Below are 26,503 nucleotides of genomic sequence, written 5' to 3'. Positions count from 1 at the left end.
TCCTTTCAGATATTAAGGATACTACTAAGAATAACATTTTAGAAGCTACACTTTCAACTGTAGTTATGAGTAGGCTGATAAGAAACAACTTGCACCATAAACTGATAACTATTACTACAAAAACAGTTACTTTTGCAATAGAACATGCCATAACTAACTAATGCTGCTATTAAAAACTACTACTACAACTAACTAAAACAACTACTAAGCTAATACTACGACAACTACTACTACAAGCAAATCTATGCTTGAACTATAATTCATTTCATATAGACAATAACACTAAAGTAGAACTCCTTCAGAGCTCGCTCGCTCATATGTTAACAGGCTTACCATAACTCCCAAGTCAGACGCAAAACCACAGCAATCTGGCTTTTATTTGCAGTATTTTAAAACGTGTGTCGCTGTCATCGTAATAAATCAGAAGTCAGATTCACTCACCACTTTCGCTCTTCTCGATGACATCCACTGTCTCTCCGGCTTTTAGGTTAATTTCCGAATTTTCCTGGCGTTCATAGTTGGCCACTGCTACGTATTGCTCCAGGACCATCGGCTCCGAGTTGTCAATACCTGCGGGGTAAAAGCATGCCGTGAACCATCTCCCTTTGGGGCGACCACTGCATCCCGTAATACTACTGCCGCTGCTCCCAACAACGTGGACCCGGGACAATGCCATGGCGACCCTCCCCTGACCAATCAGATCACGCAACTTGCAGCCGGCATAGTCCCAAAAGTTTGGTCATAACATAGCAGAGTCAATCCCCCTCCCATCCTGTAGCAAGGGGCAGCATTGACATCAAAATAAAAGGTTGAAATTGGCAAAATTGTTCTTTGAGAGATCCATTTTGGTTTTAAAGCGTAGACATGATCAAAAAATCCAATTGGGGGAAAGATATCGGGGAGTAGTTGGCAGGGGAAGACTAGAGTGGGAATGGCTACAAGAATAGTGAAGTTTTGCCTGTGGAAAATCAACAGTGCCTCCCCTCAACAGCTTTTGGGAGGAGGGGGGCGAACACACGCTAACCACTGCTGGCCTTAAATAGAAACATATGAGTGGACGAGAAAGAGAGAGAGAGAGAGAGAGAGAGAGAGAGAGAGAGAGAGAGAGGAACAGTGTGAGAGAGATGGGAGATATACTAAGGGAGAGAGAGAGAAAAGAACAGAGAAGTGTGAGGACAGACTAAAAGATGGAAGAAAACAAACAGGGAGACAGGAAGATCGAGAAAATAGTAGTTTAGAGAGAGAGAGGAGAGTTACGGAAATATGACAGACAGGAAGAGTGAGAGAGAAAGTAAGAGAGACAGAATGAAAGTGAGATAGGTAGGGAAATGGAAAGAGGGAGAGACAGAAAGGGAGACAAAGGGTTGGAGCAAAAAATATATATATAGAGAGAGAAAAAGAGAGCGGGGTAGATAGAGAGAGGAGAAAGAGAAAAAGGGTGAGAGTGAGAGGAGTAAGAGGGAGGCGAGTAAGCTAGACAGGTGCGGGGGAGAGAAAAAGAGGGAGGGATACAAAGGAAGAGAAAGGGTGTAAGGGAATTAAACAAAGCAGAGAGAGACAGGGAGATAGTGGAGAGAATGAAGGAGAAAGAAAAAAGAAAAAGTGTTCGGAAAGAGAATGAGGGAGTGAGAGAGTGAGAGTGCGGCTGGGTCTTTGTTTAAGTTCACCATACTTAGGTCAAACTCGATCTGAACTTATGACATTAACCTTTTCCATACAGTGCTATTATTTCCTCTTTATAAAGTTCACGGGCTGCAGACAAGCTGATTTGATTCAAAGTAGTGATGACTCATGCCGCCCTGGAAGAAACTAAGCTGTGCGCTGTTACTATTGGTGACCTGAAACGTGTAAATATGAAATAAGTAAGTTCATTTGAGGACCCTGGCACCCTATTGTTCTGTTACACACATAATAATAAACAATATTAAAAGAACATTCTGAGTCACTAACAGTTGACATTTTGCTTGGCCCCATGGTTCACTAATGTGGTCTGGATGGTCATTAAAAAGAAACTACTGCAAAGGGGTATTTTGAAATAAACAGATGGATTAACTTGTATGAAAATGGACTCTTGTGAGCTTTAAGCAATGTTATAATGTTGTTTCCTCATCAAAAACATACCTGGAGTTGTAGACAAACTATTAATGAAGCGTTATTCAAACCTGCGTGCACATCTCCAAAACTTAAAATGCTAGTGCGACAGAGTTTAAAAACACACCAGAGCGCTTCTTGTATCACGACATGACATCACAAGGTGGAACAGACCGGTTTTTTTTCCCATTTGAGCGAAGAACTAAATATGCAGGGTTTGTGTCTTAAACATGTGTGAATGAAACAAAACACAACTCCGGGTATGGTGACCTGGGTTGACTTCCATAGACCTGACCTGTAACGTAGCCTGTAACTGTGACTCCTGCTCGTCTCCGTAGAGATAGAGAAGTTTAATGCCGTATTGTGGAACATTTTAGGCAAAGAATGAAGGACTGAATGTAGGTTTACTAAAGACAAAGTGAACATTTGTGTTGTCACGATACTAATTCAGGAAATAAAATTAAAAAATCACCTTAATTATGGTGAAACTGTGCGAAAATAGTGGAACTATTATAATATGTATTACTGTTTCAAAAGGCCATCACAAAATGCATTCAACAGTTATAATTTCCCTGCCTCATTGGCCTGAATGAGATTGTTTTGGTGCACAAGAAACTCATAGCATTGAGTTTGATATTTGGGGACTTTTGACCAATTTCTGGAGTACAGAGCTAGTATCAGGTGTGCAGGCAGAAAGGGGAGAGGTGAAATCATAAAAAAAAAACATACAGATGAAAACGCACATCTTGCCAAAGTCGGTCATGGTTATATGAAGCTCCACCTGCAGGCCTGGGCTCCACCTGGCTGAACACTGAAGCTGAATCTAACATATGATAAACAAAAGGGCCAAAAAGGCCAAAAGGGTCCATGTACTCAAATTTTATAATTATAATTTTGCTACAATGTTTATGATTACACAAACACATTGCAATTTTAACAATACTGACTACATCTGCGGGGTTGGAAAGGAAACACATTCAAAAGTCACTCATATTTGAGGAGTCAATATATTTAGATTTTAAAGGTCCTATATAACACAAAATTGCCCCTTTGAGCTTTAAGGCATGTTATAATGTTGTTACCTCATCAACAAACATACCTGGAGTGGTGTTTTGTCTCATTTACACATGTTTGAATAATCCAGCATTATTATTATTATTGTCTACATCTCCAAAGCTCTAAATGCTCTGTTCCTTTTTGCGATGTCATGAAGTGGTTGTTTTCAAGTTAACAGCTACATTTTACGTTTAGTTCAGCAGAGATTGGCAATTCCAGGGCTGAAATAATCCAAATGATTCTAGTGAAGGTGTATGGAGTTTAAAAAAACACAGTGGCACACTTCCTGTATTACAAACGTGACATCACAACGAAGAACAGAGTGTTTTCAGTTTGACAGAAGAACTCTAAAGTCTAAATATTAAATAAAATACAACTCCAGAAAAAAGTTAGAATAGTAATTATAACTAAAAGCACATTATTAGGTGCACTATAGAACTATTCCAGTGGAAGGTCCTGAACGTATCATTTATTTATTATAGTTTTAGTTAAGTGTATCGCACATAGTGCACATTAAAATAACCCCCTGACTCCTGAATAATGTGAAAGAGTCAGCGTGAGAAAAACAAGCTGCTGACAGTACTTAATCTGTTGCTTTTACAGCGTTCAGCCCATATCTCCAGGAAAGCTTGTAAGTCAGCTTCCCTGGTGGGCGACGTTTGTGTATTCTTTAGGCCAAATGCAGGAGAAAAGTAAACAGCCGTAATACGCCTAGTTGCACAGGGTAGTGAAAGTCGGCCTCAGGTTATAACTAACTGAGATGCATCATCAATAAGATTCACACTGGCCGATAAAATGAACAAAACACCATACTCACTCTAAGGGCATAAACATATAATCTATTGTCTTTCTGGACGAGGGTATGTTCACTTGTGCCCACTGCTATGGAACTTGTCTATCGCTAAGGAAATAAGCAACTGATGCCACCAGGGCAAGTTACATTGTCAGATCTCTGGAGAGGCGAGTCCATTAGTAAGAATGCATTTTTAAACTGGATTTTTGAGCAATAAAAACAACTGTAATAGAATAAATGTAAAGTTAAAACATTAAAGGTGATATGTGTAGCGTGATTATAATAATTTTATAATTATAGTAAACTAGCAGCCTGCTCGGTCATGCTGTTCAGCTCCTATGTCCACATCATTCAAAGGCATCAAGATTTGAATTAATACATTATTTTCATTATAATTAATTTTAAATTTTCAATTAATTATTTCTGTTCACCTCTGCTGATTCCTGTCTGTGCACTCTCTCTGTCCCACATTACCGCTCCCTGTGGCTTCTGCAATTTTCCTTTCTCTGACCTACCCCAGGCCCTGCGTTCATTAAAAAAAGCTGAGCACTGAAAAAAATAGCCTATTTTGACTATGTTTGATTCAGTCTGAAACAGACAAAAAGTAAACTGCTGACAATGCAGGCTTACTTTGTGCAATAGGCCTAAAGCATTTAACAAGTTAATTGGCCTAAGTCTAATAGTCATTTAAAATGAACTGGGAGTCACATGTTTCCCTTTGCATCTCCTCTCTAGCACCGTTTCTCCCTCACTCGCTCCTGACCTGTGTCACACACAGGTTTGGAGGAAGGCAGACACAGGTAAATCTGATCAAACAGACATCTCGTGATGACATGTTCTCTACACATAAAGCTGTAAAGTGCTGCGTGTTTTATTACAATCTGACTCATATTCACTGAGAAATGACGTTAATCAGGAAATGAAACTACAGGTGCCTAAATCCAGTGGTCAGTGTTTCATATGTGCCCCAACCAAAAGAGCCGTGGATCACTAGCAGGACAGGTGTCAGAGTGTGTGTATGTGTGTGTGTGTCTGTGTGTGTGTGTGTGTGTATACAAGTGATACCGGAGACACAGAGCACGGCCAAGCTGCAGTTCACAAGCACGGGTCCATGAGTGACCAGGCGGCTACAACTCAACTCTGCAACCTTGTGAAAAGGTTGGACATGAGGCACTACGCATGCCACCTTTAAATGCCATACTGTGAAACATACCAGACAGTAACATCTCCATAGAGACAAGCTGGTAGCAGACCCCCACTTACATGGTGCACCTTTACATTTTAAGACCATAACTTGTTTTCACATTTAGTGTTACATGAAACTATGGTATATTTTGGTTTCTAAAATATACTGCCAATCATTTTGTGCTGTTGAAAACAACAGCTCTGTCTTTTAGCATTTCAACACAACATTAGCAAATTCTCACCAGATGGTCCAATATGTCACTCTATGTGTCATTTCTGTTTACATCTCTGAGACAAGCTATTCTTTGGTGGGTAGTGTTCAATAGTGTCATGATTTACCAAACCCCAGAATAAGTTAAAAAGCATGCATTTAAAGATTACTGCTGAGTATTTGAGACTTGACTTTGCTTCCATCACTGCTGCATCTGTAGTGGAATCTATAGGGATTGATGGAGAGATGAAAAGACAGGATTTGACCAGATGGAGAAGATGAGCACATGCAAAGAACATATGGGCAAAGTGCTGGAGTGGAAAATGGAGTCAATTTAAGAGCAAAAAGAGTTGGTATTTTAATGTGTTAGTATGAAGAGGAGGCATGGGACTGACCAAGGCAAATTCCCTACAAGATGGTCTTGATTAGTGACAGTGCTTTAAATCATTTCAATACGTAAAATGCATTGTGCAACATACGCTTGGGAAGTATTGATATATTCAGCTCTAATAGTACAAATTACAATCTGATGTTTTCAATTTTTTTTAATTTAGGCATACTTTTCTTTGGTAAGTAAGTGACAGTGCTTTAAAAAAAGTTTATTAGGTAATATATTTGTCTAATAGATGGATGGATACATTTTCAATCAAATTATACACTGTCAAATGTACACTTGTATGTTGACATGTCTATTTAGTCTACTTAATTGACTGTATTGTAGATGATACAAGGAAGGAAAAAAAACTGTCTTCAGTATAAAAACTGGCATTGAAACTCCATAGGTGCTGAGACAAACTAACAGATAACTTTGGGTTGACTCACAATTGCCCTAGTTTGGTCTGGATTTGACCCACGTTCAGTCCTTATTGGTCCTAGTCTAGTCCTGGTCTAGTTCCCAGGCTTAGTCAAAATGTTCATATAGTCTGTTTATTACTTTAAGTTTCACAGTACCAATAGAAATCCCAGGAGGTATATGCACATTCCAATTTGCACTCCCACAGTGAAAATCAACCATACAGAGCATAAAGTGTCTCCAGCCTGCCTGACTAAAGCTGCAGCAGCAGTAGTATTGTACAGTACAGAATATGAAAGGAGACAGACGGAAGTACCTGAAGCCTCTTTCCTGGGGCTGTCGGTGAAGCCGTACATCCACACTGCAGTGGAGAGAGAGAATGAGAGAGAGATAGAGATAGAGAGAGGGAGAGAGAGATACAGGGAGAGGGAGAGAGAGGGGGGGAGAATGGGAGAGACACATTATTCAGTCTGACAGCAGCAGATAGAGTTGGAAACAGCAAAAAAGACTCTAGCAAGTTTATCACAGTTCTCTCATCTCCTGGGACTTGGTGTTTTCATCAGGATTTCATCACTGGTACGAGTGCATCTAAGGCAAGATGGTATATATATTATATATATATTTTTTACAACATATTACAAACATTTCACTCAGTGTCTAACAGACTGTGTCCATGGTAGGACTCAGTGATATGGCAAAAAACAGTAATCACAATTTCTTTTCCTCGTATTGATCGACCTACATTTTTTGTGTGTTTTTTCTATATTAATTTTCATGAACAACTTGACTTTTAACTGGTGCCATTTAACAAAAGAAATAGCCTCAACTCTTCTCCAAACAACACGCTTATTCACTCTATTCCAGAAGTTGCCGTGGGCGCCGCCATTGTCATTTTGGTTGTATTATCTTACATGAGGCTGCCGATCTTGACAGCAAATAAGACAACAGAGCCGTTTTAAAGCCTCTCAGAAAACTGGTGAATTGCTGACTTGTTGCTGCACAAATCAACCAACTTTATATCATATTTTAACGTTTAGGCAAAACTTTTCTTAAATTCTAAATTGAAATGAATGGGACTCCAACTTAACTGGAAGTGGCATTACAAAGAAAGTGCAGTTTAGGAGCATTTAGATGCAAAAATAGTCGGGTGGAATAAGGTCAATACTGAAACAAGATTTGGTTATAGACTTCTTGATGAGTATTGTATGTATGAGTATGTATTTACGCTGTCCTAGTTCTCATTTTAAAACGTTGTGTCATATTGTGAAGTAAGAGAGTGCTCTAAATTCCTACATGTAGTTCAGTCATTGTTTTTAGATAAATGTGAAAACTGAAGGTTATCATTTGTACTAGTAAATGGGTCCACAAATTTCTCCCACTCATCATCAGTGGCATGATTGAAACTGAATAAGGCCAACACTTTTTGCCTTGTAGTCAATTTGAGCAAACAGAAATAGATGCCCTGTATTACGAGAATATTAAGGATAAACCATGTCAAAATATCCCAAAAAGCACAATTCAAAGGCAGATTCTACCATAGAATCCTCGCCTGCTCTCCACCTCAATTTAAACTATGGCCAGTTACCTGAATGCAACCTGTTTAAAGCAGTTTTCAGTCTACTTTTAAACATACTGGCTTCATGTGTTTAAATTTTTGCAGTATCTGGGTCTCTTAGGATGCCTCAGATGGGTGTTAGCGCCCTCCTCCCCTAAGCCAGTCCGGTGAGGAAATGAGCTGTGATGCATGACAGAGGGACAGAGGAGCAGACGAGGTGAAGAGCTAGATGGTGGCCGAAGATATCAGGCCTCATACTCCGTGGAATGTGTCATCTTTTGGACTTAAGAAGAAAGTTAGGGATATTAAAGTTACTTTAAAGTTACAAATGATCTTTCTTTCTGGTAACATACATTGACCAGTAATTAAATTTTGTTCATTGTAAACCGCACTATTGATCAAAAATGGTCAATTGACTTCCTGTATTTAGGCGCAAACAGAGATCTTGAGAGCACTGAAGCCTCAAATACAGGACAATTCAGGATTATTCAAAATACATGAATAAAAATATCACTCATAATTATAACACATTTTAATAAGTAAATCAAAATGCATGTACTGAAATGTAAAGATTAAATAATATCAAATAATATCGGCGGAGAAATCAGTAAGAGATATGAGACATGTTTTTGTATAAATGGCATAGGCTGTATATATAAATGGACATAGCTAACCTGCTAGCCGCCACGTTCCAAATTGGAAGTGAGCATGGGCGCACTTCCAGCTCCATTGACTCTGGCTCCAATTCACTTTACAATGAAAAACTGTTGGCCCTCTCTCTGTAATTGCTGCTGTCAGCCTCATCATTTTGGTCTTAAAATGTCCATATTAACCCACTCTACAATTTTATTTCACTTTTGTGTCCGTAAATCAAGATATGGACATTAATAACAAACAAATCCGGAGTTTGCTTCCACTAACTAACTTTAACAGGTTTAATTGATTGCTAAGCACCCACTCCATGCTAAAAACCAAAGGCATGGCTAGGAAAGGACATTACCTTCAACAGCCTAGCTCCAGATTGGCTCGTTGGTTGCTATGATACTCACAGTCAGAATTCCAAATAAAGAACTTGGCCCCAAATTCGCCCCTATAATTTCTAGCCTCGATGAGCTTCATTTGACTGGAGCCGAACGCTACGGGTGACCTCACACTCGCTTCGTCCAATTCTTTATGCAGTCTATGGTTAATGGAGTCCAATTTGGGATGAAATATTTTGACTATTGTTGTAGTAATAAAGTACATTTTATAGTACATGTGTCATGAGAGTCAGACCTGTTTATATGGCCTCATAGTCAAACAGGTTTTACTTTCTTCAACAACTGCCTCTCCCTTTTACAATTCCGCTCTCCTTCTGATGTAAGCTCACACTGAGAAACTAACACTTCTTCACTTCGTGCCATAATAGCTCCCAAATCTCCTCCCAGAGCCGGTGAAGCATTTCTGGATTGAAGTCGGCCCCAAAGGGAGAGCTATGGCTGGTCCCGGGTCAGATGGGGTCAGACCCACACAGTCTTACCCCTCTGATGACTCCTGTTTGCTCCACACATCTGAATGGTATTAGCTCCAGGACCCCTCTTTCAAACATACATATATAGAGCCAATAATTCATTTCAGATTCTGTGTGTTGACGCCTCTAGCTCACCGTTTTCACAGTACCTTTTCAGTGTCAAATAAGCATTACTTTAAAATAAGAAGTAGGGGGAGGAGAGGGAGTCGGTGAGGGAGAGGGTGAGAGAGAGGGAGAGGAGGGGTCTAAGAGGCAGAGAAAAGAGCAGAGATAGAGAGAGGGACAAGAGAGAGGAATGAGGAGAGGAGGGGAGAAGGTGGCAGTAGAAAGAAGGAGGCAGAGAGAGGAAATAGGAGAGAGAGACAGAGAGACATGGAAATTAGAGGCAGAGAGGGTAGAATGGAGAGGAAAGAGAGGGAGAGACGGGGAGTGGGTAAGAGACAGAGAGGGGAGAGAGAGGGAGAGTGAATGAAAAGAGAGAGGGGAGAAGTACTCAGGTAAAAGTACTGACTAGACAAGTTTGAAAGAGCTGCCCAAATTAAATTAATACAGTTAAATAATAATAATAATAATAATAATAATAATAATAATAATAATAATAATAATAATGATAAAGAGGTAAAATGTAGTCAGACAACAATATTAGCCAAATATTACACACAATATCTGATTCATATTTAGCACTGATGTGTCACACTATTGTCAAACTAGTAACAATAAACATCTGGGGAAACAAAACTCTTGATACTTTAGCTTTTTGGACATTTTAAATTATTATGTATATTCTGATATCCTCAACAAAAGTGTTTCTTGCTTGTGTTTTGACAAATTTCCATCAAACTGCGGTAATCAAATCTGAGATATTTTCAAAACATTATTTTTAGTTAGACTCCAGTAAAAATACAGGCTTAGTCCAAAGTAGTTTAGAAAGCAATATGACCCTTACTCATCGTGCAAGAGTATGGCAAAAATGTTAAGTAAAAGCAGGGGTACTGTTACTTCTAAAAGTAACAGTGTTGGTCAGGGTTGGTCATTGCTGTCTGTGTGAAGAGATGTATGGAATTTATTTATAAGGGACTCCTGCAGAGACCGCCAGCATATTTCATCTGCTTGTTGATCATTATAAGTCTAAGGACTAGCCACAACAGAACTGAGATTGGAAAAAAGGGGGAAAAAAACGGAATTTAATAATCTCATAACAAACTTTTATACAGACACATGCACCCGTTTTTAATGTTTTAAATTGACTTTGTTTTTTGTTTGTTTTTTCTGTATTTTGTATAAGGTACCCATGAAGAAGAGAATCTCTGTCTCCCTGTATAAATAAATACAACTCTTGACGCTTTTTAGAAGCTACTTCAGTATTATGTAACCCATTACAACACACCCCTGCCCCAAACCGCTACATTTCCCCCACAAAATGACAATCCTATCCATGATAAACACGTCTCTCTCCCTCAGTTTACAGAAGAGAGGCCCAATAAGCATCTTTCCTATTTTTCTGTGGACTTTGCAGACTGTGTTGGGAGACAAAACACAAAGAAATTACCATCCATCAGCGACTTAAATCTTGTGGCCTGAGGAGCTATTTGAAACGTGGAGAATGTGGAGCGTTCAGCGAGAATAAGTGCTGCTAAAGATTTTTGGAAGAGGCTGCTGAGTGAGCTCCATAACGTCCAAAGTTCAAAATGCCCACTTATAAATAATAGAGCCTGCCAAAAGGAGGATGCCTCATGATACTGATAGCCTACAGCGTCAGACAGGCCCTGTGTGCTAGCATCTGCACATTAGATGAGAGGTGCTTTTGATAGCATCCTTCCCTTTGTATTCTGTCAAGCCCATACTGACTTTTAAACAACTGAAAAATAAAGTACGCATGTAGCTAAGACTGGGAAAATAAAAAAGTTTTTCTTGTTCTGATCAAATTTGTATTTTATGAACACATACAATATTGAATTTGAATTGAATTATAACATAAAAAATAGACCAATGTATTTCCCCAAAGTCTGAAATCTGCTTCATACTGACTGTAGACTCATCAATAAAAAGGTGCAAGCTGATTATGGATTGATTGGATCAGACGTCTGTGTAATCTCTCAGTCGTCCAGGTCTGATCCATAGTGAGAGTCAAAGTTAAATCTGTCACCTGGACAAAACGTTGTAGGGGTGAAGACGTTTCACTGCTCATCCAGTCCGCCTCTTCAGTTCTGCTCAGATTGCTGGTGAACACTACCTTGTATCAATCTGAAGGGAGGAGCTAACTACAATGAGCCTGTAAACAGCTATTGTTTACAGTTTCAGCCTTAAGGAGCCTCCATTCAGCCTTTAATGGCCCTACAGGCTTGCTCTATTCCTCTCTTTGTTTCCTTTGTTTGCTTTGGTTCTGAGGATGGAATTATAAATCAGGGACAGGTGGTGTCTCAGGCCTCCATTACTGTCTGTCATTCCTAACAAAAATAGCTTCTTTAACTCAAACCATTTCTTTTCCCCATAGTGGACTACATACTTTTGTTGGTTTCAGTGTAGTTAGCTCCTCCCTTCAGATAGATACAAGGCAGTGTCCATCAGCAATCTGACCAGAACTGAAGAAGCAGCTTGGATGAGCAGCATCTTCACTCCTACAATGATTTGTTCAGTTGACAGATTTAACTTTGGGTTTCATTATGATTGAATCCGATTTGATTCAACCCCTCTTATTTATTGAACTCAAACTAAGTGTACTCTTTTTACAACATATTTCTTATATATTTGCTTATTTTTCTTCACTAACAGGGGTCCACTTGTGACACCCCCAAAGTCACACATGTAGAGGTGTGCTCTGGGGTGAAGCACCAAATTCTGGGTCCGGGGTACCATCTTGATGAGCCTGCACTGCATATTGTCTAATTTAAAGCACCCATTACAAACTTTGCAAAGGGCCCCTCCCTGCATGGGCTCCGGTTAAACAGTCCCCTTTACGCCCCCCTAGTCCGACGCCCCTGGGTGAACTCAAGACCTATGCATCTTTAAGGTTACAATACACATTTCAGAATGCAATGTTTGTGTTTGAGTTCAAAGTTTTCTTCACCTGTACCTGGCTGGTGTCTGGCCCAGTCTATTTCAACATTCTCTCTTAAAAAGGTAATAGAAATCGTTACAAAATAGAAGTTGCTATCTGTTTGATGTGAACATAAAGATACAACCTTGTTCCCTGACTACAACACAGAGGCCAGACTTAACAACTGCAACTAACCAAGGGACTATTGATTTCAAAGAGCAGACACCAAGCAGCTCCTGATGTCACAAGACCTTATAAAACACAATATAAAATGTGCTGGGGTATAATTCAGTGACTTGGGATAGGAAGTAAGATATTGTCCCGGCTACTTCTAATGTTATTGTTTGATCAATACACCAGAGCTTTAACAGCTTTGCAACAATAATATTTTTGAGAGCTGTGTCGCAGCCAGAAGGTCCTTGGTTAGATCGAACACTATAAAAATGACTCTTTATGACTTCTCGGGTTAGATAATAGCTAATATGAACAAATAAGCAAGCCAAATACATACAATTAAATCCTGCTTGACTGATGGAAGCACGGGCAGAAAATGCAAAATATCACACAAGAAATCCATTTATTGACAATCTCCAGTAAAAGGCAAGGCAAGTTTATTTGTATAGCACAATTCGTACACAAGGTACTTCAAAAAATATATCTGTCCTCCAATACTGATCCTGCAAACTTAGATAATTTATTGCAAATTTTAGTCAGTGGTGGAATGTAATGAAATAAAAGTAGTAAAGTATTATATTTAACTATAATGTTTTGGTATCTGTATCTTTGCTTAAGTACATTTTAAAGTACCAAGATATATTTTTTACTTTTAATTCACTACATTTAAGAGCAGATATCTGTATTTTCTACTCCACTACATTTTTGAACATTAGTAGTAAGTATTATTTATGATAGTTTGAAAAGACCAAGGGCTTTATTTTTAAGACATTTATAATCTGAGCAAAATATATAAATATAAATAAAAAAAGAACAAAAAAAACCCCAAAAACGTTCTATTCAGTTGTTTCTATTGAACAAAATTCAGCGTAAATCTTTATCAAAATGATGATATTTGAAGCTTTATTAGATCTCAACATCTACGTGAAATACTTTGACTTTTTACTCTTTAAGTACACTTTTAAACGAGTACTTTAATACTTTTACTTAAATATATTTTTTCATGTGATACTTTTACTTTTGAGTACTTTTTTGCCTTGGTACTTTTACTTAAGTAACACTTTCGAGTACTCTTCACCACTGTGACTCACAAACACACACTTTCTCCATCTTTGAGGCACCAATGGAGTAAAAGGTTACACAAGGACATTCAAAACCTATAATTGGAAAACACACACGTTGCAAACACAAGTCTTCAGTCCCACTGTAAGTAAGATTTGCCCCTCGTCTACGTCCCTCATAAACACAGCAGCAGCAGCAGCAGACCCTCTCGCTCAAACCTCTCCTCTCACTGAACAGTTAGGATGAACCCCATGTGGAGCGGGACAAGCCTCCAATGCACTTTAACACAAGAAAGGATAACATCTGAATCCAAGACTGTTTATACATGAAAGATTGAAAAAATACTGCAGTTATATCCAGACTGGAAATGCATAAAGCCACTCTTACAAAATAGAGAACCTTATGTTTTGTTAATACTATCACAGTCATCTTTGTATTGTATTGAATTACACCACTGTATACATTATAGCTTATGCTTGGTGCTGGTATCCTTCTCAGAGTCAAAGTCTAAGGGTCAAACTGACTCAGTAATTTTGTACAGCCTGACCCATTGAAAGCATGATTTTTACTTTTAAACCTTGTGTTGATTATTTTGTGTCTAAGCATGAAGGTGAACTTGTTTCTCTGTAGGAATGTGACACAAAACTTATTTTAGGATGTCTCCACTAGAACCAGTCGCTTCGGTCACTGGATACTGGTATTCCTCTTCAGGTTGACAAGAGGCCTAGCAATACATCTTTTTAGTGACTGCAGGCATCTCTTAGTGACGTATTCTACCTCTCTGTAAACAGCTAACCATATATTTTTTTGTGACCTTGTACGGACAGTATGTAAAATTAGTTAAGTCCTTATAAGACCTGCCTTCTATAGATAGTACCTTGAAAAGGCTTTAAGTACTGGAAAACTCCTCTGAAACACAACGCATGTGCCTGGTGTCTGTAACTTCATTCATCTGATCAGATAAACTTCTTTCAACTCTCTACCTGGTCTACAATCTCTTCCTTCACGATTTCACCCATAGACTGTATATATAAATGAACGCACTTATGGCTCCATCGACTCTAATTCACTTTACATTGAAAAACTGTTGCCCCTCTCTCTGTAATTGCTGCATTGAGCCTCATAATTTTACTCTTAAAATGTTCGTATTAACCCACTCTACATGATCCTGGTGTTTTTATTTCACTCTTTTGTCCATGATTCAACACGAACATTACAGTAATAACAAACAAATCAGGAGCCTTTTTTCCTTCGTAGTTGCTCCTGCTAGTGTTGCAACAGGTTTGATTGACAGCGTTGCTCCCTGATAAACCAGCGGTGCGGGTGGGTTGGGACATTACCTTCAACAACCTCCAGATTAGCTCTTTGGTTGCTATGGTACTCACGACCGGAATTCCAAATGTGGAAATCGGCTCCAAATTTGCCCCTGTAACTGCTTAACTGGTAACCTCGATGAGCTTCATTTGGCTGGAGGCGAACACGATGGGTGACGTCACACTCACTTCGTCCACTTCTTTATACAGTCTAGGGTCTGACCACAAACTCTGACAAATAAGGTGCTGCAAGTATAGCATATGCCAAATGTTTTGAAGTTAAGAAGTAGTAGATTATTTTTAGACTTGATTAAAAATGGTTGGTAGCACATCATAAAAACGTACACTTTAAAATTCCTAGAGAAATATTTAGTTTACATTTTTGATCATCCTCTCTGGTTTATAATTCAATTTTAGTCAAGTCAGATGGTGAGTTTTTAAATTAACGATTAAAGCTACAAAATAAACACATCAAGAAGCTTGTACCAAGTTTCTCAAGTGAACCTGTTGACTCCAGTGCGATGTGCTCATTTTTATAGACCAATAAACTGCTAGTAACTAATTAGCTGAACAATGGGGAGCTGCAGTTTTAAGCACGAAAACAACTAGGTCAAAACACTTATCTTGAAAGTGATGAAGTGCTCCTTAAAGACTGAAATGACTTTACGTGTAATTATACCAAGTTAGTGTGTCATATCACAGTAATGAATCAATTATTATGAAAAAATGTCCTACTTTTACAGAGACATCATCGAATAACTGCTTTGAAAAACACAGCTATATCTAGTCCCTCAAAACTATCAAGTATTTCCTTTTTCAAACAAGGACAAATCCATCAGAGTTCACCAAGTGCATTAAATGTAATTCAAATGCCTTCTAACCCGACAGAGAAGGAAGAGAAAGCTATGATTATATCTTTATGAAATGCGTTGGAATAACCGCATTGAAAGTGCTATCCTATTTCTTTGAATTTGTGGCTAATCTTTTGGTTACAATGTCAACCAAGCCTCCTTAATAGAGAGTTTTCAAAAGCAGTTCAGTGATTTAAAGTGAAAGCTGGATTGTGTAGAAAAAAATCATGTAACGTTTTATTATCAACAACCACACTGTTATTCTATAATCTGGGCCTGTAATTAGACATTTGGAAATAATTATACATTTGGTGAAAGTAGACTGTAAACCCGGACAGTAAACTGAGCTAATAAGTTGTAGGGTGATAGAACTCAAAACCAACGAGTCGCTTCTTTTTATTATAATTACACATATTTCTTAAGTTTAATCTTGTTTTATTTCCATTCAGGTAAATTACTTTGAGTTCAGTTTGAGTTAAGTGCAGCTATTGAGTGCCCTGTTCAACCGCGCTGGGACAAGAGTAGTGGAGAGGAGGTTTTTCCATGAATTAACTATGTTATTTAGTCAAATATTCAACAGAACGACTTGCCTACTCTAAATGTATAACCCGTAACTGCCATATGTATGTCACGCTGTGACATTTTGTCAAAAGAGATATTGTGTCAGACGAAAGTAATAACAAACGTCGCTAAGTCGGAGTAGATAAAACAACTGTGTGTAGTTTGAGAATGAATCATAGGCGCTGAGTTTAAATGTGAAAACTAGATCTTAACAGATATAGTTAATGTAACACGGAGCCCCACGGACACTGCAGTGACCTGATGTCCCAGTTTAAATCGTTGTTAGATCAACTTTCTGGATGCAGGAGAAGGGGTGGGGCTTAGGCTTCCATTCATTCTAATGGCTCTGACAAGAAAACAGGTAAACAACACAGGATCATGTGGTTTTTGATAAATGTTTCCAATCATAATAAGCCACACCCCATCTACCGCATTCGGAAAGTTGATCTAACAGTGATTTAAATTTGTTTTTGCATCACAGGTTGCAAAAGAGGAGAGGAGATCAGAGCATGGAAGAGGTAAGACAGACTACTTACTGTTTTAAATGTAATAATTATAATGTGGTTTGCACTTTGTATGTTTTGCATGTTTTCCAGCACAAACATTACATTGGTTCAAAATGGATCAGCTTCTACGCAAATGAAAAAAACATTAATACAGTATGTCATCATGTTAAATTGACCTGCATCTTTAATTCTGGACTGTCTGGCGAGAAATGGCCATTTAATGTCTTTGTGTTTAAAATGACAGTATGGCAGCACTTGTAATATTGCTGATGCAAATTGTGTTGTTCTTTTGCACCCCTTTCCTCACAGATTACAGCTGGTGAACAGGTGAATATTGAGGTGTATAGGGTGAAGTCCACATGAAGAAAACTTGCAAAGTGTGTAAGTGTGCAATGACTTTGAATTCAACATTAATATCGGTTTGCATCTGTCTGTCCTGCATTCCTCACATGAACAGGGCACATTGTAAGAAGACTCACAGTTCTACACTTCTAATGAAAGTAAGAAACTGAAATTGAAAAGATGATGTAAACCAAAAATACATGTACTTTGTGTCATTTTAGATGTTAAAAGAGTCTGTGCCAGATCTGAGTAACATAATTTAGAGCATTATACACTGTATCATTAGATATTAGAGCCTAATAATAATAGCCCACATTGAAAACATATTGCTAGATAGACTGAAATATTTACTTATTTTATTATGAACATGTAACAAGAAACATAAACTTGCAGTGCTAGTCTATGTCATTATTTGTAAGATGACAAGATAACATGCTGACAATAGATTAATTCCTAATGCCAAGACTCTCAAAGAAGCAAATATTGGCCTGATTCAATTTCAAAATACATAGGAATTTGGCTACTACAAACACTAATGCTACTGAAAGCACCTATTTAAATCCTGCACTGCAGAGGAAAGCAGGGGTCATCCAAAACATCATCTTCTAAGAAATCTAATGGATTTGAGGAATGTGCATGTAACTGAATTGGCAGTGAGCTTCGTCTGTGGCCGTGGTAAATCAATTTGAGACATCGGGGTTTCAGCGTTTGTCTTCTTTAAGATTACAAGTATGCTAACTTCAAAACTTGTATCCTAAAGGAACTGTATGTAGCGTGTGCTCTTGATATTAAACTATTAAATTACTACAATCAGAACTGAAACTGGACTGCCAACACTTTAATCTGCATGTAGAGGACATATACACGTTTGGCTCCTTCTCAGTATATAGGCAGGCCATCTCTCATTTTTAAAGCTCAGAATCTCCAGAATTCACTCACTCATGATTCATGATTAGCCCCTGGGGTTTAGATAGTGACTCAGATCAGAGAGAGTCCTTTTAGGTTTAAACCAACTGGATTTCAATACATCTGCATTATAATTGTTATCAGTAAAAGCAATATTTGATTTGAACATGTCCACCTTGTATCTAGGAACACAAAAAGGGTCAAAATCTTACATAGCCTCCAGTTCCTTTAACCTTCCAACATCTCCTGAGCTTCTATTGGAGCATAATCTAGAAATATTTACCCTGATCAGGCAACAGATTTGACATTGATTTACCTTTGTAGCCACTGGGAATCATAATCTCAATTTATTGCTAACTATTTCATGCATTTCCTCTTTAATAATTCATGCGTGGTATGACGGATATTTCCATTCGGTCTAACAGCCTAAAGCACAGGCTAGCTAGCATATACACATACTGGATATACAACAGTAATGCCTTTGTTAAACAGCTCTAGATTTCCTAATACACATGAGAAGAATATATTTGCTAAGATGGATAATGAGGTAAGAGGATATTCAAAACTGTGCTTAAAGGCCATGCACAGCAATCAGTAAAGTTGACAATGCATAAGGCTGCGAGGTATATTTAATGTGTATTGTATCAGAAAGCTGTCCTAGTTTTTAGTTTTTATAAATTAAGTTTTGGTTTAGTCCAAGCTCAACAGTGGTTTACTTTGCTTCCTGGTTTAGTTCAGATTTTATTTTATTTTTTTAATGCTGGTCTAGCCCGGTTTTAGTCCTGGACCGGTGCAGAACTGATCTGCTTCTCTAGATTTTCCGCATCTTTAAACATGCATTATATTTTAAAATTAGGTTACCTTTTATGAAGCAATAAACCAGATCCAACAGACATCCGCTCCCATTATGACTGTCCTTCACTTTGCTGAGAGGCTGGCTCCATCTCTCTAAATAACATCTATTCATGACTTTGCTATGAAAAATTGATATCTAGTTGTTTTGAAACCCCCTCTTACATCCATGGTACATTTGTAGAAAAGGCTTTGACATATTTCTGAAAACTGAACATACCCACAGACAGCGTCCTGTGATGCTATTGTAAACAAACTACACATTGAAATCATATGGAAGATAGACACGTCAGTGAGAAAGCATCAGAGCATCAGAGATTATGCAACAAAATGTTCCTGGACTGAATAAGAGGAGGCAGGCTTGGGCAGGATGTAAGATAGATTGTTGATAGAGTTGATAACAGGGGTGCACAGTAAATGGCAATTTATGTGTTTTTAAATGGTTAATATAAGGTACATATCAGAACTAAAATGTCTTTATTGTACAGCACCATCCTTACCCCATTATAACTTACAAAAGTTTTTATTGCAAATGTTTACAAGTATAAATCTTCTACATTGCTATCTGTTGTGCAGTATTTGTACCTGTTTCATAATTTCCATGCTATTCTAGTTACTTACTGGTGTTTTAACATGTTTTTGATGATATACATGATTAAGTTCTGGTTTAATCCTGGTCTAGTCCTGGTTTAATCCTGGTCTAGTCCTGGTCTAGTCCTGGTCTAGTCCTGGTCTAGTGCTGGTCTAGTGCTGGTCTAGTGCTGGTTAAGAGCACGCTACAGCAGTTCTTCTTGTTTTGACACCAGAATTCTCATGGTATTCCTAGATAAACCTTAACTTTGAACACTAGCCTGAATCTAAATCAAACTTATTCTGAACTTTAAAAATAATATCCAGACATTAAACTGATAATAACTGTATTGCACTAACACATTCACACTTAACAATAGAAGAAAAAGCAGGTGACTTACCAGACTTGCGCTTGGATCCATAGTCCCTGAAGGAGAAGCAGCACAAGAGGGACATAGTTAGAGACAGAGGACGCCCAATTCAAGACATGCATTCGCTTTGTATGTGCAGAGAGATTTCTCAATGGCAGCTACAGGCTCTCACAAAGCATGTGGTTGAGTGGAGAAACCAGAGGAAAGATCGGAGGGACGAATTTGGCCAACTGCCCTCAAAATAACATAAATTGGTCACGTGACTAAAGCAGCAGCACCATCCTCCTCTCTCTCCTCCCTCCTCTGTCTCTCCTGCCTGCTTTATCGCTTGTTGTTGGTGGAAAAAGCAGACTCGTCTCCCATATGGAGAGGCAGAGAGGAGTTAAGTCCTGCACACCGGATTGTAATGAGATTAAGGCACGAGGCTAAGATAAAGTGTGGGGGGGTGACAAAGAGCCAACATGTTAAGGATTCAGTGCTGTCTGCAGACTTGGAGACATGTGTCTTCATAGGGAGCAATAACATCTCCATGAAAACATACTACTGTACAAATATAATACTGTATCTCAAGAATGCAAATGTTTTCTGACTTTGAGTAGTAAAGAGAATGACTACTTTCATAATGTAGACAAAGACAAAACTTCAAATGGCTGTAATAATATTGTTGCTTCAATTACAACTCAAGAAATCATGAAATATGGAGGGAACCAGTGTAATCCTCACTGTGGACTTGTGCCAGTCTTTGAAGTACCAGTATGTAGCTTTAAGCCATAGAAAGACAGACGCCAGATTAATAAAATTACAAAGTGGTTTTGATGGTCCTCTGACTTTAAACAGAAACATACAGCTACAATACGTGATCTGATCTCTCACAGAGGTCTAAGTGACAAGCTTATTGTCATCTCATGGCAATACATGGCACTAGATCAATGCACGTTGTCATACATCTATACGACGTCTATACATGAACAATACATGAACAAATATCCCATAATTCTTTGAAGCAAGGCAGTCTGAAGAATTTATCTCCACTAAAGGCTGTTTTGTGGCACATAACTCATGCATGAATGTAATGGTGAGTAGGCCTGTCACAATAAAAAAACTTTTTGTGTATATTGCTGTAAAGTATAAGTAAATATGGACGATAAATGATAATATTAGAAAGAACCATAAAGCAGAATTATCCCCAAAAACATATTTTAAATGTGCAATATTGTAAAAAAATAAAATAAAAAATAAATAAAAATAAAAAAATTCATAAATAACAGAATGCAAGACTTGAGTAATTTGTTTGTATCTATAATGAGTCACAGAGGTGATTCATTCAAGCTTCTACAATTCAAATGTCATGGTATTGTAAAAAAAATAACCAAAAATTTCCCAGTAGTACAAAGAAAAGTCCCCACAATAAATACTGACCCCCAAAATGATTGTTCCATCTGTCATCTATTAAACGATAAGTCGATATAGTAATTATTGTGACAGGCTTAATGGCGAGTGAGGGCATGTGTAGTTTAAACTGTCCATTTTGTATGTACTTTTTGTTTGTTTGTTTCACCCGATGTCCTCTCTGATATAATTCTGTCTTTAAATATAGACTTGTAATGAGTATGATGGATTGCAAATGGACATACTCGACCATGATTACCAGAATTCACCACATTTCATAATCAGTATTTCTATGCTAAATAATTGCCGTTACTGAAATTGTAATTTGATTGTGATATGTCTTACAGCCCCAATGTTGTCTATTTACTGTGATGGGATTGTGCAAGACCCTGCGTAACCTCCTCTCCGGCTCTGTCCCTGGTGCAGTGCAGACAGGAGACATCACCGGAGCAGTAACAGTGTTGTTAAAGAATTCAATCCGACTGCACTGCCTTGTCAAATACTCACTGCATATAAAAATAGCTGCAGCACTTTCCACTAAAATCACCTCTAGACAGTGTCAGGAATAAGAGGAAGATGGGACTGATACTATCACCAGATTCATTTCAAGGGGATCACTGTATTATAGCAGATAACAGGATATTAGAGCGAGGGTTATGAGATAAGTTGAAACATAGGGCACATGAGGTTGAAGCACTGAACTTCAAAAGTGTAGCCCTTGTATCTTGCAAAAGCTCTCCACTGTAATTAACAAGTGTAAGTATTTACAATTACAATTACAATGTATGGTTTACCATATGTGTGGATGGTGTAACAAACATATGACAATAAGATTCTGTATCTATTATAGACAAAAGATTAATGTTAGAACAAATTTTGTAGTTATTAAAGCTAGGTTTTTGATACCAGTAAACAATATCAAGCTTACAGTACCAGTACCTGAATGCTACTTTTTATGTACCTGTTCCTGAATTAATCACAAGCTAGAGTGACAAAGGTATAGAGCGCTACTATTTACCAATACGATCACCCTTGAAATAATAATTGTGAAGCAGAAAGCAATGGAAAAGTTCACCAAATGAAATTCAAATTGTAAAGTTAAGATGTAGTTTAAATCCAACTCAGTTTTACTAATGATTTAATACTAATGAGTAAATCTGTTGTCTGTCTGCTTGTAGCCACTACTATGTAAGGTATGTTGCCAATTACTGAACTAATAATAGCAAACAACTGTCATGTATCTATGTATGTAGCTAATGAAGAAAGTACTTTAGACCTTGATCAAGCAAAGACCCTAAATGGAGGTACACTTTGGACCTGTTATATACCAGTGTAGCAGACACATACAGAGCTCAGGCCTATCCCCACCTGGGTCTATCAGACCACCTCTCTTCCGCTAAACCCATGGTATACACGCAAGATCAGGGCTGTTTACACCACATAGATGTATTTAAAGAGTAGGGTACAGACATTCATGAAACTTTGGATAACTACATCTCCATTGTTTTAAATGACATCTGCTTCTGTGTGGACAACATAACATGCTGGAGACAGCATATGTGTTTATAAACAGACCACCCTGGAGAACAAACTGAGTTTGGCAACTGATCCGAGCTAGGAATAGTGCCTTTAGTTCTAGAGACCAAAAGGCGTACAGCATAGTCAGGGCTACTCCGAGGAGACTTATCAATACCACCAAAGAACAACTCAAGAGGCGTGACACCATCACAAACCCAGAGCAGGTCTGGGAGAACATCAGAGCCATCAGGGACTATAAGAGGAAATCACCACCTCACTCAGCTGACTGTCCCACCTTAGCTGAGGATCAAAACCTCTTTTTTCCCACTTTGACAGGGAGAACACCAGCCCTGTCCTGTCCTCCCTCCCCTCTACTGACTCTGCCCCAATCCTGAGTACACATGAGGTGCGATGTGCCCTCCACCGCATCATCATTAGGAAAGCAGCTGGATCAGACAGAATGGTGGGTCGGGGGCAAAAATATTGTGCAGCGGAGCTGGCAGACATCTTCACCTCCGTTGTTGTGCACATCATGGGTCCCAGCCTGGTTCAAGGCTGCCACATAGTCCAATGTCACATGTCTGTAGCACTCACTTTCCAAATGCCTGGAGAGACATCAAATGCACGAAAGCTTCAATACCATCATCACGTGACCCACACCAGTTTGCATACAAGGAGAACAGGTCAACAGAGGATGCTATAGCCACTGTGCTCCACACACAACTGGAGCACAGTGCACAGAGCATAAGAACACCTATGCCTGGCTCCTCTTTGTGGACTACAATTGAGCTTTCAACACCTTTGGCTGTACAAACTCCCATCCAAGCAACACCATTCTGGACTAAAAACCATACTGTGCAATTGGATTGTGAGGTTTTTAACAAATTGCACACAATGTGTCAGAGTGGACAAGGACACCTCCTTCACAATTTTAATCAACACCGGGCTCCCCCAAGGGTCTGTGCTGAGTCCCTTGCTCTACACTGTGTTCATACATGACTGTTTTGCTGCTTCCTCCTCCAATCTCAATGTCATCTGTTGTCATGGTGTCAAAGCAATAGTCTGGTCCTAAACATCAAGACGACCAAGGAGATCACTATGGACTTCCGCAAAATTGGACAAAACAACCACTGACCTCTCTATCAGCACTAAGGTGGTAGAGAAGGTGACGACTTAAATTCCATAGGGTGACCGTGACTGAGGACCTGTCCTGGGCATTCACACTACCTCAGCTGTGGGGAAGGCCCAACAATGCCTCTACTACCTGAGTAAGCTGAGGTTCGCCAACACCCCAAACCACTGATGGTGAACTTTTACAACTGTGCCATCAAGTAGTGTTTTGGCATATGGATTATTAGTGTGGTTCTCCAGCTGCACTAAAATGACCAGCAGGCGCTCCAGCGGGTGGTGAAAGCAGCAGGAAAAATCAATGGGACCACTCTCCCAGAGATGAGTACCATCTACACTACTTGCTCCACCCTGATCATTGCCTATTCCACCTGCTGCCCACAGGTAGAAGGCACAGGTCCATACATTCCAGAACAACCAGACTGACCAACAGTTTGCTGAACAGGGTCCTTTCCCTCTCTGTTCCCTCCCACATCCACCAAGACAATAACATTAAACTGGACTATGCATTGTTGCACAGCGGCAAATCTAACTGGATGTACGCTGTGATGCCCTTTATGCTGCAGCTAAGACGTTTATTTACATATGTGCTGCACTGAATGTCTTATTGTGCTAATGTTTACATTCAGGGTATTTATGGGGTCAGTGGATGGGCTCTTGCACCTTTTGTATTGTACTTTAAATCCAAACTATGCAGTCTTTGGTGCTTTAAATCCTGAAAATAAAAAAAAAAATGAAAGAGAGAGTGACAGTGACAGTCGTTGTACCACGCGGTCATGATCTGATGTTTCTGCCTCTTTGAATGCCGTCTTTATTCTGACTTCTGCAACACGAACGCTCGGTGCTAGCATCCAGAATGTGCTTCATTGTCACCAAACTGGGGCAGTGCCACTCACATCACCCCATCCCTCTCAAAGGCATCAAAACAGGCTATTCTTAAACTGTTGGGTACTGGGTTTGTCATAGTTAAAGTTTGGTATAGCCCAGTACTGCTTCAGTCATAGTTCGGTTTGGTCCCAGTACCGACACAATGCAAAATCAGCTCTGAGAATGATTTTGCTGTGTGCTTTCTGCATTTAATTATCAATTGTTATCTTCAGTGAACCAGAAAGTAATGTCGGCGTGCTTCATCTATAATAAGAATTGAATAAGACACTTCCTCTGTCCTGATGTAAGTTCTATTAGTGGCCACTCCATAGGTACTGCATCTCCCACAAGCTCCGTCCCAGAAAGAATTCTCCCATAGCAATGGATTTTTGGGGAAATTAAAACTGCCTGAGTTTGGCTGGCAGGTATCGACAGCTTTCACAAAGGTCAGATTTTGGAGGTATTGTTTGCTACTTTCACATGCACATGCCACATGCACCACCAATAAGCATGGGACATTAAAACCAGTAGAACGCCATCTTTGGTTCATGTTCCAGACCTTATTATATTTCCATTGTGCGCAGTTAGCATGCTAGTTGTTGTTAGTATTACTGTGATGGCAAAACTCCACTCTGGCCTCCGAAAGTTGTGAAATGTACTAACACATTGTGGTGAATAATTAGGATGTGCGTTGGAAAGTGAGGAATAACTTGCTGCAAACTGTTTAAAATTAACTAGGGTTTTCGAACCAGTAAAAAGCAAGTACAGTTCCTTTAAGTCTGTGTCCACTGTTCAAGTTGTGCCCCCTTTGAACCAAAACAATCAGATTCAGTCAGCTAATCCTGATTTAGACCTATTAGTCCTAGTTTTGTTAAAAGTGCTGGTAGTGCAATAAAGCTGGTGTTCAAAGCCAGTTATTTTCAGAGATGGTACTATGTTAGGTGAAAAGTTTTAGATTCCCTGCACCACACCACAGCTAGTGCAATGGATTTCTGTCGATAGGGGATGAATTTTAATGAGTGGCATTTTGGACAGTCTGTCAGTGTCTCCGAGTCTTGGGGTCAGTGCCAGAACGTGTGGCTCTTCAGCTGCAGATCTGCCGCAGTGGCATTAAAGAGGCTGCTGTGCTCTGGGAAAAAGCAATGGGAAGTTTTACTATTTGGAGGATTGTAAAGTGCTGCTGTACCATATGTTCCTGCTGCTTAATCTATTAATGGCTAGAAGGCAGTTAAAAAAATAAAAAATCCTTTGTAATTTGGCCAGCCACCCGTTCACTTTCCTTGTAAAGTGGTTAGGAATCTCTCCTTCTAAACTCAGGTTCAATTTAACTTATAACTGCAATATATCTATTTCTCTGCTACATTCTTCATCAATTGACGACATGGCAACAATAATATCTTTGAATGGGGACAGGTCCTCACAAAAACATTCAAATCTGTAAGTAATTGTTTCAGCTTCCTGTTATATGCAGCATTTTGAGGACTTTTTAGTATTCAAAATATTTAATATTGGTAAATAGTCACATTTTATACAGCGCTTTTCCACTTTCAAGGCACCGCTCAGATGCCAACATCAAGGAACCACTCACACATTCACACACATTCATACGCCAGAGTACACAGACACTGGGGATGAGGTGGGTTAAGTGTCTTGTCCAAGGAACAACAGCATTCATCTGTGGGAGCTGGAATCGCACCACCAACCTGTAGGTCCGTGGATCTGACCATTCAACCAATGATGTTTGATGTGTCGAGAGCGGGATACTTAGTTCTAAATTGTGAAACAGTTTAGCAATGGTCCTAATTCATTCTGAAAACCATGAACACTAAAGGAAGAATTTGTATTGTTTAATTAAGACAAAT

General features: G+C 39.0%; 1 protein-coding gene across 1 annotated transcript in view; it reads right to left on the bottom strand.

Moving 5' to 3' along the window:
- The window catches only part of LOC117394130 (SH3 and PX domain-containing protein 2A-like), a 122,257-nt gene that overhangs the window by 18,093 nt on the left and 77,661 nt on the right, over positions 1 to 26,503 (bottom strand). The window contains exons 7-9 of the mRNA XM_033992158.2: positions 19,770 to 19,795; positions 6,446 to 6,490; positions 442 to 570 (exon numbers count right to left, since the gene is read on the bottom strand). Of these exons, the coding sequence (XP_033848049.1) occupies positions 442 to 570; positions 6,446 to 6,490; positions 19,770 to 19,795 (200 nt within the window). The remainder of the gene's footprint in view (positions 1 to 441; positions 571 to 6,445; positions 6,491 to 19,769; positions 19,796 to 26,503) is intronic.

Source organism: Periophthalmus magnuspinnatus, chromosome 1 (assembly GCF_009829125.3).
Source record: "Periophthalmus magnuspinnatus isolate fPerMag1 chromosome 1, fPerMag1.2.pri, whole genome shotgun sequence".
Lineage (NCBI taxonomy): Eukaryota > Metazoa > Chordata > Actinopteri > Gobiiformes > Gobiidae > Periophthalmus > Periophthalmus magnuspinnatus.
Note: the sequence above shows the minus strand (reverse complement) of the source record. Positions and strands in the feature narration are given on the sequence as shown.